The 13,406-nt window shown below is 39.9% G+C and overlaps 2 protein-coding genes across 2 annotated transcripts; both read left to right on the top strand.

Moving 5' to 3' along the window:
• Nucleotides 1–779: 779 nt before the first annotated feature.
• Nucleotides 780–5,731, top strand: LOC144477181 (uncharacterized). The gene is made up of 3 exons (XM_078194670.1): nucleotides 780–854; nucleotides 2,822–2,888; nucleotides 4,113–5,731. Exons 1-3 carry the CDS (start codon nucleotides 780–782, stop codon nucleotides 5,729–5,731), a joined length of 1,761 nt encoding a protein of 586 aa, XP_078050796.1.
• Nucleotides 5,732–10,233: 4,502 nt separating this feature from the next.
• LOC144476902 (uncharacterized) lies at nucleotides 10,234–12,762 on the top strand. The gene is made up of 3 exons (XM_078194221.1): nucleotides 10,234–10,379; nucleotides 11,352–11,511; nucleotides 12,379–12,762. Exons 1-3 carry the CDS (start codon nucleotides 10,362–10,364, stop codon nucleotides 12,435–12,437), a joined length of 237 nt encoding a protein of 78 aa, XP_078050347.1. The 5' UTR covers nucleotides 10,234–10,361; the 3' UTR covers nucleotides 12,438–12,762.
• The last annotated feature ends 644 nt before the right edge of the window (nucleotides 12,763–13,406 follow it).

Genomic DNA, 13,406 nt, shown 5'->3' with positions numbered 1-13,406 from the left:
AAAATTGAATATATATATATAAAATGTACAAGACAAAGTATGTATTACAAAATAGACGATACAAAATATACATTGGAAAATATACAGAAAAATATATAAATGAAAAATATATAAATATACACTAAAAAATATATATCACAAAATATACAAAACAAATTAACAAAATAGTCGAGGAAATGCACGAAAAATATTACAAAATCACAGTAGAAAAAATACGATAATTGCATACGAACGAAAAATTAATAAGAAAATAGCCAGACGTCCAGTTCTGCTTCGATCGCGATCAATTGTTTAATTCCATGTCATCAAGAATTTCTCCTAGAAACTGTCATGCGAACTCGAAAGCATGACAGCTTTAAAAGAGCGTCTTCGTCGACGTGTATTATTGGAAAGCCGTCTGATAACTGACATTCGTTGATTCGCTATCCTACGTGTTGTAATTACCTTTCGATAAAAAAAAAGACAAAGAAAAAAAGAGAGAAAGAGAGAGAGAGGGAGAGAGAGATAAGTCGTAACATAGCAATTCACTGAGGCTAATTTTCTTCACAATAAGCGACGTGATTGCACTCCATTTTTCCTGCTTTCTTCTCTCATTATTCCTCTTCTCGTCGTGTCTCTCTCGGAACTTGACACACAGGTTACGTAATCAGGGGACCATAATCGCGATCGATACTGTTCCTGGTATTCCGGGAATTTCAGGAAGCAGCGCGCGAGATTATGATCGATTGATTTCGCCAGGCGTCGCAGCCTCGGCGTCAGAACAGGTTCCGTCAGAAGAAATGAGAAGCGAGCGTCATCGGAATGTCACCGGCTCTGGTAAAACATGGATGCCGGGGATGATCACGTCGTTGAATGTACTTAACAATTGTCCACGGTATATTACAGTCCAAGTGGTCGAATTTTATTTCCTAGACTTGGTAAAATATAATTAATTTAAACAAATACACTGTTTCAACAAAATTCCATCATGGACAAATTTTGGTTACAAATTGGCCAAATTCGATCGACGATAACTTTTACAAAAAAATCAGAGATCGAGGATCTTTATGGCAAATTAATGCTTGAATTCTCTACTTCCACGTAACCCAACTCGATTTTTAATCGCACTTACCCTAACCTCAATAACTTTTTATATAGTTTAAAATGACAAGTTAAAGTTTAAAAAAATGCAGGGGCATTGGAAAATTTTTTCTAGGGATGCCATTTGCAGTAAAATAAAGTGTGATTCTTCTCCTTTAGTTTAAAAAAAATTCCACCTAACTGCGATTTTTTTAAGCAAAGTTACAGCACTTAGAATTAGGGTTTGTTAATGGTATAGGAAAGTCTAGCGGTAAGGGGGTGGTTTTTCTATGGTTATATTTAAATTTCTGCAGGAGTAAGGGTATTTTTAGTATTAAATTGAGGAATACTGTTTCAAAGTGGAGGCTTTAAGCTTTAATTTACGGTAAAAGTCATTGGCTTAGGATGATTTTTCGCGGAGTTATAGTCAGTCAAAGTTGATGAATTTTAATCAAAAATGTTTGTATGTTACAATTTTCTTATTAGTTTATTAGACTTAGATAAATACTATTCTAGGCTAAATATGAAACTTGAATAATTTCTATATTAGAGGAAATATTTTGTGTGAAATTGTAACTCTTTGTTGCTACCAATGATATAGTTACAGTAGATGTTGTCAAATCTATAGCGTAGTAATTACTGCTACAAAAATGATATTCCAAACTTTTTGACAAAAATTGCTCAACTTTGATTAACAATAACTCCGCGAAAAATGATCGTACAACAATGATCTTACCTTTAAATTAAAGCTTGAAACCTCTGCTTTAAGACCCTTTTATTGGATTTTACGCTTGACTCACCCTGGCCATTGTAACCATTTAAATGTAGCCATAGAAAAGCCACCCCCTTTCCAGTCAACCGTCACACAGGATTGACAAGGGTCACTTTAAACTGCCGTAACTTCGCGAAAAAAAATAGCAGTCACATTTTCTTTATCTCAAATTAAAGGGGAAAGAACATACTTTATTTGAATGAAAACAGCGTTCCTTAAAAACATTTATTGAAGTCTGTGCATTTTATCAAAGTTCGCAATTCTCAGTATAAGAAGTCTGATCACTAATTTGGAGAATTAAAATGTCAGGGATGCATGATTCAAAATCGAGGAAAGAGGTTTGAAAGCGGAGATTTCAAGCTTTATTTTAAAATAAGAATCATTGTTCTATGATGATTTTTCGCGGAGCTATCAATAATTAAAGTTGACCAAGTTTCTCCAAAAATTATGCTACGCTATGATTATTTTAAGTAATTATATTCAGTGTGTTATTGCAGCCTGAAACTGCGCTCCTGGCCAGGTTATAGGTACGGAATATTACCAAAGAGCGTCTCTTTTAATGATCCATAAGATATCCTATCCACCTGCAACGCTCCCCGCGACAAATATTCACAATTCGATCGCGCAATGCTGTAAAAGAGCTGCATGTCGAAATTACACCGCCGAACATCCCACGATTGCACCCTCGAAATTTGCACAATCCCCGCACCGTGTCCGAGGACAAGTGTGTCGCACACGTGCACACGAAACGGTGCGTCGATCATCGTATTCGCGCGCGTACAACGGTTGCGACAGCCAATGACAAATAAAACATCGTATTATAGAAAATTGCCGGGCACGGGTATCGTCGTGGGGTCTCATTACCGTGTGTGTTACGCAGCCTGACGGGGTGGAGAGGGCAGAGGGGGAGTCTTTTTCGCGGCACAAAGAAAAAGAAAGCCATCCCCCACTAGCTGACCGATTCTAACCATCGCTTTTGTTCTGCCGCAGATAACGGTGCTGTGCGCGGCTCTGTGGATCCACCGCGGCGACGTGAACGCGGCCAAAGCCGGAGTCAGTAAGCGGATTATTCTATAGTTATGGCCGCACCCTTGAAACGCTTCCTGAAACAATAGAAAATTGTCTTATCGGGGGTGGAAATTTCAACGTCGACAATTAATTAATTCCGCTGCGATAACTTCTACAAAAAATATCATAGGTTGACGATCTTTACGTCAAATTAAAGCTTGAATTCTCTACTTTTACATAACCTCACTCGATTTTTAATCGGACGTACCCTAACCTCAATAACTTTTTATATATGCGACCATGTTCGCCATATTCAAAGAGCCAAGTATAAAAAAATACATGGACTTTGGAAAATTTTTTCTAGAGATGCGGTTTACAGTGAAATAAAGTGTGATCCTTCTTCTTTAATTTAAAAAAATTCCACCTAGCTGCGATTTTTTTAAGCAAAGTTATAGCATTTTGAATTAGGTCTTGTTAATGGCATAAAAAAGTCCAGCGGAAAAGGGGTGGTTTTTCTATGGTATTTTTTATATTAAATTGAAAAATACGTTAATTTATATTTAATACATAAAATATAACGTTATTATCCTACGAGTTCTGGCTATCAGATTTTGTTAAGAAACTCGATCGATTCGCGCTGGATGACGAACGTGTTAAAAAGAAAAAAATGCAATCTTCGACGGTGAATTAAAATACGTAGACGCTATTTTTCGCATCTCTGTATATTCTACCATCACGAGCCAAGGATAGTTTCCTGGAACCGATGGAATGCGGCATTAAATTCAGCAAGACCGATCACTTTTTTTCTACCGTTCCGTCGCATTTCAATAATCCTTGACGCTAAACGATCGTTTTAATCGAAAGCGAAGATTAAATTTTTTGAAAATTCCCAAGGTTCCCAGGATACTATGACACCAAACACGCCTTCTGCATTCTTCATTCTGTCAACGTCGCTGATCTCATGCCAGATTTGCGAGATTCCTAAATTTGGACAAGAATCAATGCTAATAGCTATGATCATCATCCGGCACTCCCAGATGTAAAAAGAATTCTTCCATTCGCCATAAAACTCTCATAAACACCAACAGAATAATAGCCAATTTTCTGTAAATTTTATAAGCTATTTAACACCACTTTTTTGACAAAATTTCATCTCCAAAAAAGCTCCCACCCCTTCGCAATTAAATCTCCAAAAACACCAAAAAATTTACACCTGATTAAGCACCCCCCACTCTAGCCCAAAGAACGAACCCTAACCCAATGACTTGCATAGTAGGTCCCGAGGTACTGACATCATTCGCGAAGAACATCGCATCTGTGCTGTCAACGACGTTGCTTGGCGAGCTGCGAGACACTCGAAGCAACCAGACGGAGCTAAAACTGTCAGGTCCTCTGAAGAAGCTGTTAGAGGTACAGCCGTTCCATGCTGATGACGTAGAAGTGAGCGACGGTAGACTCCTGGACGGGACGCTAGGTGGCCGGGCGAAGAGGTTAGCAGGCGATCGCAGTGCCACCTTGGTCGACGAGCGAAGAGGATTCCGGAACGTCTACAACGCGGCGGAGGCGGTCCGTTATGCTAAGCCGTTCAATCCGGAAGTGTACCGGTTCCCTGTGGGCCCTAGGCCAGGGATACCCCGTGGGGAGGGGGTCGTCGGGCCCGGTGAGTCCCCAAGCGTCGAGGAGAGGGGGAACGCCGTGGACGGGGAAGTGAACCACGCAGCGCTGCACTATGGGAACGAGTATCGGCAGCCGGTTGGGTTAAAGTACAAGCCTGACCTGGTGCACCCATTGGTCCAGCCACCCAACAGCTACCTGCCCTTGTTCCGCCAGTATCATCATGATCGTCATCCTCCTCCACAGACTCCAGTGACTGGGGAGCAGCAGCCATCAGCAGTGGCTGATATCGACGCCAATGGTGGGATTAACGATGACCCACAGCCAGCTAGGGACTTGGACGACAGGCCCTATAGTTTAAACTACCAAGAGCCCTACCACACACCTGGCCCATCAGCTTATGGTAACCATCATAGCGACATCTACCCCCAAGCTCATCCTTCAAATGAGCAGCTATCAGGAGAAGATCAGGATGCTCAGAATCCAGCTTCGTTGACGGAGGACCAGAATCAGAAGGGAGGTTACCTTTACCCTAGTTTCCATTATGGGCCCTTTCATAATGGCTTCTACGGGCCCCATTACCACGGGTACCATTCCTACGGATATGGGCCTCATTACAATGATAGTCATCATGGAGGGAATCATTCGGGCCATGGGTACAACGATTATGGGCCTTACTCTCCATACGAGCCTTATTATCACCATGGGAGGCCTCATCATAATGGGCATGATAACGGGCAAAACGCTGGCCAAGCAGAGGGGGGAAATGCCGATGGGAATGGTAATAATAATAATGGGCATAATAATAATAATGGGCATGGTCATGGTTATGGATATGGTTATGGATATGGTCCTGGGTATGGCTATGGATACGGTCCTGGGTATGGCCCCGGTTATGGGCCCTTTTACGGCGGCCCTTTCCCAAAGTATTCCGGATTCCCTGTGTTCCCTTACAAGCCTTACAATCATGGCTTCTTCGATCCTTTTATACCACGGTTCAAGTACCCGTACATCCACGACCCGTTCGGGCCCTTTCCCCTGGTCCCCTATTACCCCTACCATGGCTACCATCACAACGGGCATTACGGGCCCAAATCCGATAAGCAGGACCCAAAAACCAAAGACGAACCGGCAACCAACGCGGAGGCCGAAGCCGGCGCCGAAGCAGTCGCGGAAGGCCAGTCGGAGGTCGTCGAGGCATTGGCGTCGAATCAACAATTGTTCTTCCTTCCGCTGCCCGTCGCCGTTAAGAATACGAAACTAGGTGGGGAGGGGTAGAGGACCTAGGAGTACCAAATTGTAGACCTTAAGACGAACTATTTATATCTACACGTGCCCTTCTTTTCCTTTGGAGCTGGTATAATGACGGTGAAATAAAGAATAATTATATAAACATTGATTGTTTAACGTGTTCAAGAGAACTTGAAAATTTTTTGCGAGGAGATGCCTTAGGTGGATACAAGAAACTTTTTCCTTTGCACAAATGTTCTCCGAGGCCCCGTTGAGAAGTTATTAAAGAAATACTCCGGCCAATCACAAAACCACGCTAGCGGCGCAGCCTTTGCTATGATAGGTCCACGTTTTCCGGCGATATCTCGGTAACGAAACGAGATAGAGAATTTTCGCAAAGGAAAAAGTTGTTTCAAATCGCCCGGGGAATCTAATTTCTGAAGGACAGGATTTTCGAAGTTTCTTTTGGTTTTTACAGCACAGTAAATTATTTATGCTAATCCGGCTGTGACAGTAGCAGTTTCTCGGACGAGGACAGGAAGTTAATTAGCAATACGATCGCTTGCACGCTCCTCGGCGAGTTTCTCACTATAAAAACGGTTCATTCATCGAGCAGCTTATACAATTCCGCGATTATTAAAACAAATAAAGGTTTCCCACACCGTCGATCCTAATCGGGCGTCCTCGTCGGATTCGACTCGCGCGGCCCGTCAACGGAACGGATTAATTGCCGTTCGACGGGACGATACGCGGCTCGGTCAAGCATTTCCCATCGCTGGCGATACACAAAAAGGTTCCCACGACGGGGGGCCCGATCGGCCTTATCCCGGCAATTATGCGGCGCGTCGACGCAGCGCGCGGTCTGATAATTTTCCTGACCTCCGCCATGCGCGCGTGTCGCGTTGTCTGCTCCTATCTCCGAGGATCATCGATCCAGGCCTCCTCCTCCGTCATTGTCCTTGGCGCGCGGGGAAACCGTTCGCTCGAGATCGGCGGCGACGCAGTAAAAATCGATTTATAACGCCGCGCCTTTCAAGGAGACCGCGCGGCGATCCACGTAACTCGCGGAAAAGTCCTTCGGCTTTTCTGTCGATCGATCGCCGATTCCGGGGGAAATAGCGTGAAAACAGGAAAAAAAATAGGATCACGTAACCGACGAGAACGGTTCCGGCGCAGATAGCGGCGATGATTCATTTCTAGGTGTTGGCGATATTGGTGAGAAACTGTTAAGTAAAGTGTGGTAATAAAAATCCAGAATATTAATATTTGAAAGGTTAGGAATCTTGGTACAATTTTGGGTCAAAATTGACCAAATTCGATCGACGATAGCTTATACAAAAAAAAATTATAGGTTGACGATCTTTACGCCAAATTAAAGCCTGAATCCTCTACTTTTACATAACTCAACTCGATTTTTAATCGCACTCACCCTAACCTCAATAACTTTTTATTTCTACGACCATGTTTGGCATGTTTAAAGAGCCAACTTTGAAAAAATGCAGGGACTTTGGAAAATTTTTTCTAGAGATGCAGTTTTCAGTGGAATAAAGTGTGATTCTTCTCCTTTAATTTAAAGAAAATTCCACCTAGCTGCGATTTTTTTAAGCAAAGTTACAGCACTTTGAATTGGAGCTTGTTAATGGCATAGGAAAGTCCAGCGAAAAGGGGGTAGTGTTTTTATGGTTATATTTAAATTTCTGCAGGAGTAAGGGTATTTTTTATATTAAATTGAGAAATACTGTTTTAAAGTGGAGGTTTTAAGGTTTATTTTACGGTAAAGCCATCAGCTTATGATCATTTTTCAGGGAGTTATAGTCCGTCAAAGTTGACGAATTTTAATCGTTTTTGCAACTTATTTCAAACACAGGGTTGCCAACTGTTCCAACTGCACTATTGCCAAGTAATACAGAAGTATAAATTTAAAAAAATTGTCTAGCCAATATAATAAAATTTATCTGGCGACTAATATATTCCCTTAATATTTTTTCATAAATAAAATAAATAAATCGTATCAGGAAAATGGTTCAACAAAATACTGCGACTGCGATGGTTCAGGGTATTCAAATTGCCGGGGATTCCAGTGCGGTATAATGCAAGCATTGCGGAGGAAAGCAGGCCACAATTAATGATTCACGGAGTGATGCCATTTTTTTTCCTCTCTCGAGAAACGTAATAATTAGTTGCCGCGCGCAACGACGATCAATTATCGTGTCTTCTCCCGAGTCATCGGCAGATTTCGCAGCGTGAGGCAATGCATTCGGACACGTCGATGCATCGAATTAGTAACCTCCTACTGCAACCAGAAGCCTCTTTGTATCTTCGTCTTCGAATATTATTTTTATAATTTTATCGAGGAAAATTCAAGAAAATAAATTTCATCGAATTCGAGGAAAATTCAAGAAAATAAATTTTATTGAATTCGAGGAAAATTCAAGAAAATAAATTTCAATGAATTCGAGGAAAATTCAGGAAAATTAATTTTATTGAATTCAAGGAAAATTCATGAAAAATTCAAGAAAATTTTCGAATTCGATGAAAATTCAAGAAAATAATTATCTAAAAAAAAACCGAGCTGCCGATTAGCTATTATCGAGTCATAGTGACCCGGTCATCGGTCATTAAGTCTGTCCAATTAATCGAACGCGTCACGAGCACCGTCGCAATAGCCCTTTTTTCTCGCGATTTCGTCCAACCAGCGTGCACAGAGTGCAATCCCCACGTTTGGCAACACGATCTGCCTCTGCCTTCCTTGCACCTGTTACGTAACATTTGACTTTTCTTCTTCGTCCTCTTTTCTGTTTCGATCACGATACGGGTGCCATCTTCTGAGTCTAGTCTCTGCGTACTATACCTACAGGGCGTTTCACTAAGGTTGTTTAAAAGGCGAGATCTCCGCCATATTTAACAATAAATATATAATTATATATCTCAGTAATTTAACTATGCAAAGGGTTAATTAAGCTCGTGTAATAGTGTCTACACCGTAGACAGTGCATAGTGGTTCGATAAAATTTTTCAATTGTTTTTACAAGAATATTTAATTGAGTTTAAAAAATTAAAATTTTGTTTTGACCGTCACTCATTGGATATTTCACTAGGATGACGATGTCGTCATTGACGTCTTGAAAAAATACATAAATCACTCGGCTCCAGATATTTGCATTTCGTAAACACAGTCACGTTGCAGAGAACGGGTGATTCACCGCGGATGAAGCGCATCTAATGATTGTTTTGAATGTAGTTGCTAATAGTCGGTCAAAAGACGTCTTCGAATATTTCTTCGAAGACGAAACAATTTTTATTCTGTTCAAATATTATATATTTCAATTTTTATATATAATTATAAATGATAAGGGATGTATTGTATATACTACATTATACTATGCATACTGTATTGAGTTATATATACTTCTCTGTATTCTATATTATAGTCTACATACCACATTATACTCTGCATGGATATACTTTGGATATGGATAATATTATATTATATTATATTATATTATATTATACTATATTTATAATATTTTGTATTACATTATACTGTACTGTAATACACTGTCATATTATACTATGACACTATATGATACTATATATTATACCGTGCTCTAATATATTGTGATATTATACTGTACTACTTTGTGATACTATATATGACAATGTACTCTAATATACTGTCATGTTATACTGTAATACTGTATGACACTATGTATTATACTGTACTCTAATATACTGTCATATTATATTATACTGTAATATTGTAAAATACCATATATTATACTATATAATACTATATCATACTACGTACATTACACTGTATATTGTACACACTATTTCATGCTACATCTACCATATCACACTGCATAACGCTACATTAAATTATGGATATCAAAAACGATACTATACACATTACATTGCACCAGGTATGTCACACATATCATCGTGCTCCGGTCCGCGAGCAGGCCCCGAAATCACCGGGCGTAGTCCATTCACGGTGGTTCCGTCCCACGATTGCCGGAGAACGCTAATTTCACGGGGAGGCACCATCATTACGCCGGGAATCCCCCGGCGAATTTCCCAACGGGGTAGAGGGGGGCGGGGAGGGACACGGTGGATTTCCATCGTCCGCATTGTGTTATTATTTTTTCGTACGACGAGTTTCACGGAAAGCCATTGGGAAACAAACGCAGGAACGTTGAACCGTTCACGACGGCGAATTTGGATGTCAAGGCGGATTGCGGGACTCTCTCTCTCTCTCTCTCTCTCTCTTTCTCTCTCTCTCTCTCTCTCTCTATTTATCTATCTAGCTATGTATCTATCTATCTATCTCTCTCCCTTTTTCTCGCTCCGTGCGTATCATCTCGAAACGGTCGCGCGCGCGACCGTCTCCTCTCTTTTCATAATGACGCGTTGCATTCGCATAATTCCAGGGTAACAATACGGCCGGGGCCTTTGCTATTAGCGTTAACAGAGGAAAGCCAATACGAAGGCTGGGAAAATTTTGTCGTCGGGGGTCGCGCCGGCTACGCGGGGACCCCGCCTTTCTTATAAAAGAACAACGGAGGAGACGTTCGGAGCAAACACAGTGGCGAACACCGCGGATCGATCGGAGGAGAAAATTTAGTGGATTTTTTTTGCGTACAGGTTAAACGACGGCCTAAGTGTCACCTGACAGAGGATGGCTTGCTTGAAACTTGTGAGTACTTTCTTCATTCTCATCCTGTTGTTGGAATAATCAATTTTTATTTAAAATAATAATTTTGTGAATTAAGGCAAAGGTTTATTTATAGATCATGCTCATTGGTGACAATATTTAGGCAGTATTATTATTATTTTAAACAGTGCTTCGTCGATTTTAAAGAAAATAATTTTTCATTAATTCAGGAATTTATTTATGCAAGTTCGTAAGTCATTGTGTTGCTGAATTTTTGTTTAACTTTGCTGGAACGTTTTCTGCATTATCGAGGACTGTTATAATTTTTTAAAATTTTTAGGAGCTGTTTCTGTGGTGGATTATAGTTAATAATAATTTTATTAATGTTAATAAATGTCTCTTGAGTGCTGGTGAATTTTTAAAATAATTATAACAGTGTTAAAGTTATTGATAGTGATTGGGTATGCTCCATGCATAAGTGTTCGTGTCGTGTATATTGTAGCGTCAGATTTAATTAAATAATTGCAATAACATTGCTGTCATTTTTGTGTAATGTCATTGCATTCTTAAATGTTCTATTTTTGGAGTTATTCTGATAGAACTATTTCTATGCCAGGTTACACTAAATAATTCTGTGAATACAATTAATATTACTTAAATATTAGTGCACTTTTGTATATTAACACTGTAGAATTTTATTAATATAGAATCGTTTTATTATCTGGTTTCACTGATCAATAATTAAATAAATATTGTAATGTAATCGATTGCACTTTTCAAGTATGCATTATTATGCTAGTGTTTTAATTTAACATTGATTTTATTCAGATATATTGAAACATTCTACTGTATGATCCAGAAATGCATACATCAACTTATATTATTTATATTTATTTATATACTAATTTATACAATACATAAATTTTTGTAAAAAGATTTCTGTTGGCATTTTGACGTGGTATAATTATTTAAATATTTCTCGGTCTACTAATTTGTCTTACTTTGTTTGCACAGTACACAGTCCTGCTGCTGGCTGTAATCTTCGCTGTAGCGTCTGCGAGACCAGGATACCTGGGCGGATACGGCTATGGTGGTGGCTACGGGTATCCATACCATTTCGGCTACAGGTACCCGTTCTACGGTGGATATGGACACGGTTATGGCCATGGCTACGGTAAGAGATTCCCTGGAATTGCGTTAACCCCTTGAGCAGTTATATAAATGTATATACATGATTATACATACATATACATGTATATAAATGTCATGGTCAAAGTGGAATCACTACAGCAATGGTATATATACATGTAAGACAGTATACATGTTGTTCCAAAATTATGTAACTCCTAGTGGCGAAGGGGTTTCTGAGATCATTTGAAGCAACTTTATCCTTTACGAAATCTTCTCCGAGGCGTCGTTAAGAAGTTCTTAACGAGAAACGCGGACCAATCGTATACGAAGGGCGGGGCGACTGCCATCAGGGCATGGCGCTAACAGTTTATCGTTAATAACTCGCGAACGAAGCCTCGTAGAACATTTCTGTAAAGGAAAAAGTTGCTTCAAATCACCTCAGGAACCCTTCCATGTCCTGGAAATTATATAATTTCCAGTGACGGGAAACTGCTGCTAACTATTGACCATGTTGCACATGGGGTTTATAGATTTCTAGCAAGACGGGGCTGGCTTCGACGTCAATGAATATTTTGTATACTTCTTAACAAATCAATCTCGATCAATTTTACATTTCTAAAACTCATAGTCACTTTGAAAATGATCAGTTATTAATGAAATTCGCAATACATAATTATTTCATTCGCAAAATTGACTCAATCTTCAAATCAAAATTTCTTTATTGAGAATCTGTTATTATTATTATCATTTTTACTTTCGTTTTTATTGGTCCTTGTTGCTGTTGTTATTGTCGTTGTTATTGTTATTAGTTACAAACAAAATGTTCATCGACGTTGTTCATCGCTCGCACGATCGTAAACAAAGCATTCATCGACGTTCACCATTGACAGAAATTTTCTTCCCCCTCTAGGCGGTTTCCACCATCATGGCTTCGGCCATGGGTACGGCCACTACGGTGGCTATTACTAATCGCGCAGACCACCGTTTGGATTCGGCTACTGTACACGCGGTCCGTCACGGAGCGTCACGCTTCAAATGATCCTTTCGTAGTGACATCATTGTCGTAAAACGTTACCAGCGATTGGAACGACACGCCTCGTCGGTAACGCGTCCACGTTCTAACCGTTTACCCGAGGCGATGCCAAAATACTTCTATCCTCCTTCCCCTCCTCCTCCTCCTACCCCCTACCCACCTGTCTAACTGCATTTATCTATCGTTGACCTTTTTTTAACCACCAGCGAAGTAATCGTATATTGCAAGCAACAATAAAGAGAACATTTTAAATCCATCAAATTCGGAGGACTCTTTTACTGCCATAAACGTTGTGCAAAACGGTGACAATTATAACAATAAAACAATTTATGGAATAAAAAAATAGAAACGATATAAATAGGTTGGGGCGTATGAAAGAGCAGACTTTTCCCTTTAAAATGGGCCTAGGCCCATCTCCGTGCGATTATTTTGAGCGAAATTACAGCAGATCAAATTTAGAGCGATTTTTAAGCCTGTCATGGTTAGACCGTGACGATTCCAAAATGGATGAGCTCACATAATTAGCGATAACTCGGCTAAAAAAAACATAGATCACTCCGGTTTGGGGCGATGGAAAGGTGAAGCTTCCCTCTTGATAACCACTATAGTTTTTCCCGCGAAAAAAATTATTACAACTTCTGACGGAAGCTGGCATTTGAGCAATTATGAGTCCAATGTTTACTTGCCTAAAAAATATCAGAAGCTTAATTACTGTTCAACATTTATCCAGAAACATTTGATTCCGCACAAAGTATGCAACGTTTTCTTGTTTCCATCGAGACCGTCCAGTCCCGGCTACCGATCGTCTTTAGCTCGCTTCTATCCTGGTACAGTCAGTGCTAAAAATGATTCATTAATTTACCCTCTTTTAATTTACCCTTTCATGTTCTCAAACATTTCTCCAG

Source organism: Augochlora pura, chromosome 11, assembly GCF_028453695.1.
Source record: "Augochlora pura isolate Apur16 chromosome 11, APUR_v2.2.1, whole genome shotgun sequence".
Lineage (NCBI taxonomy): Eukaryota > Metazoa > Arthropoda > Insecta > Hymenoptera > Halictidae > Augochlora > Augochlora pura.
This window is presented reverse-complemented; position numbering and strand designations above follow the sequence as displayed.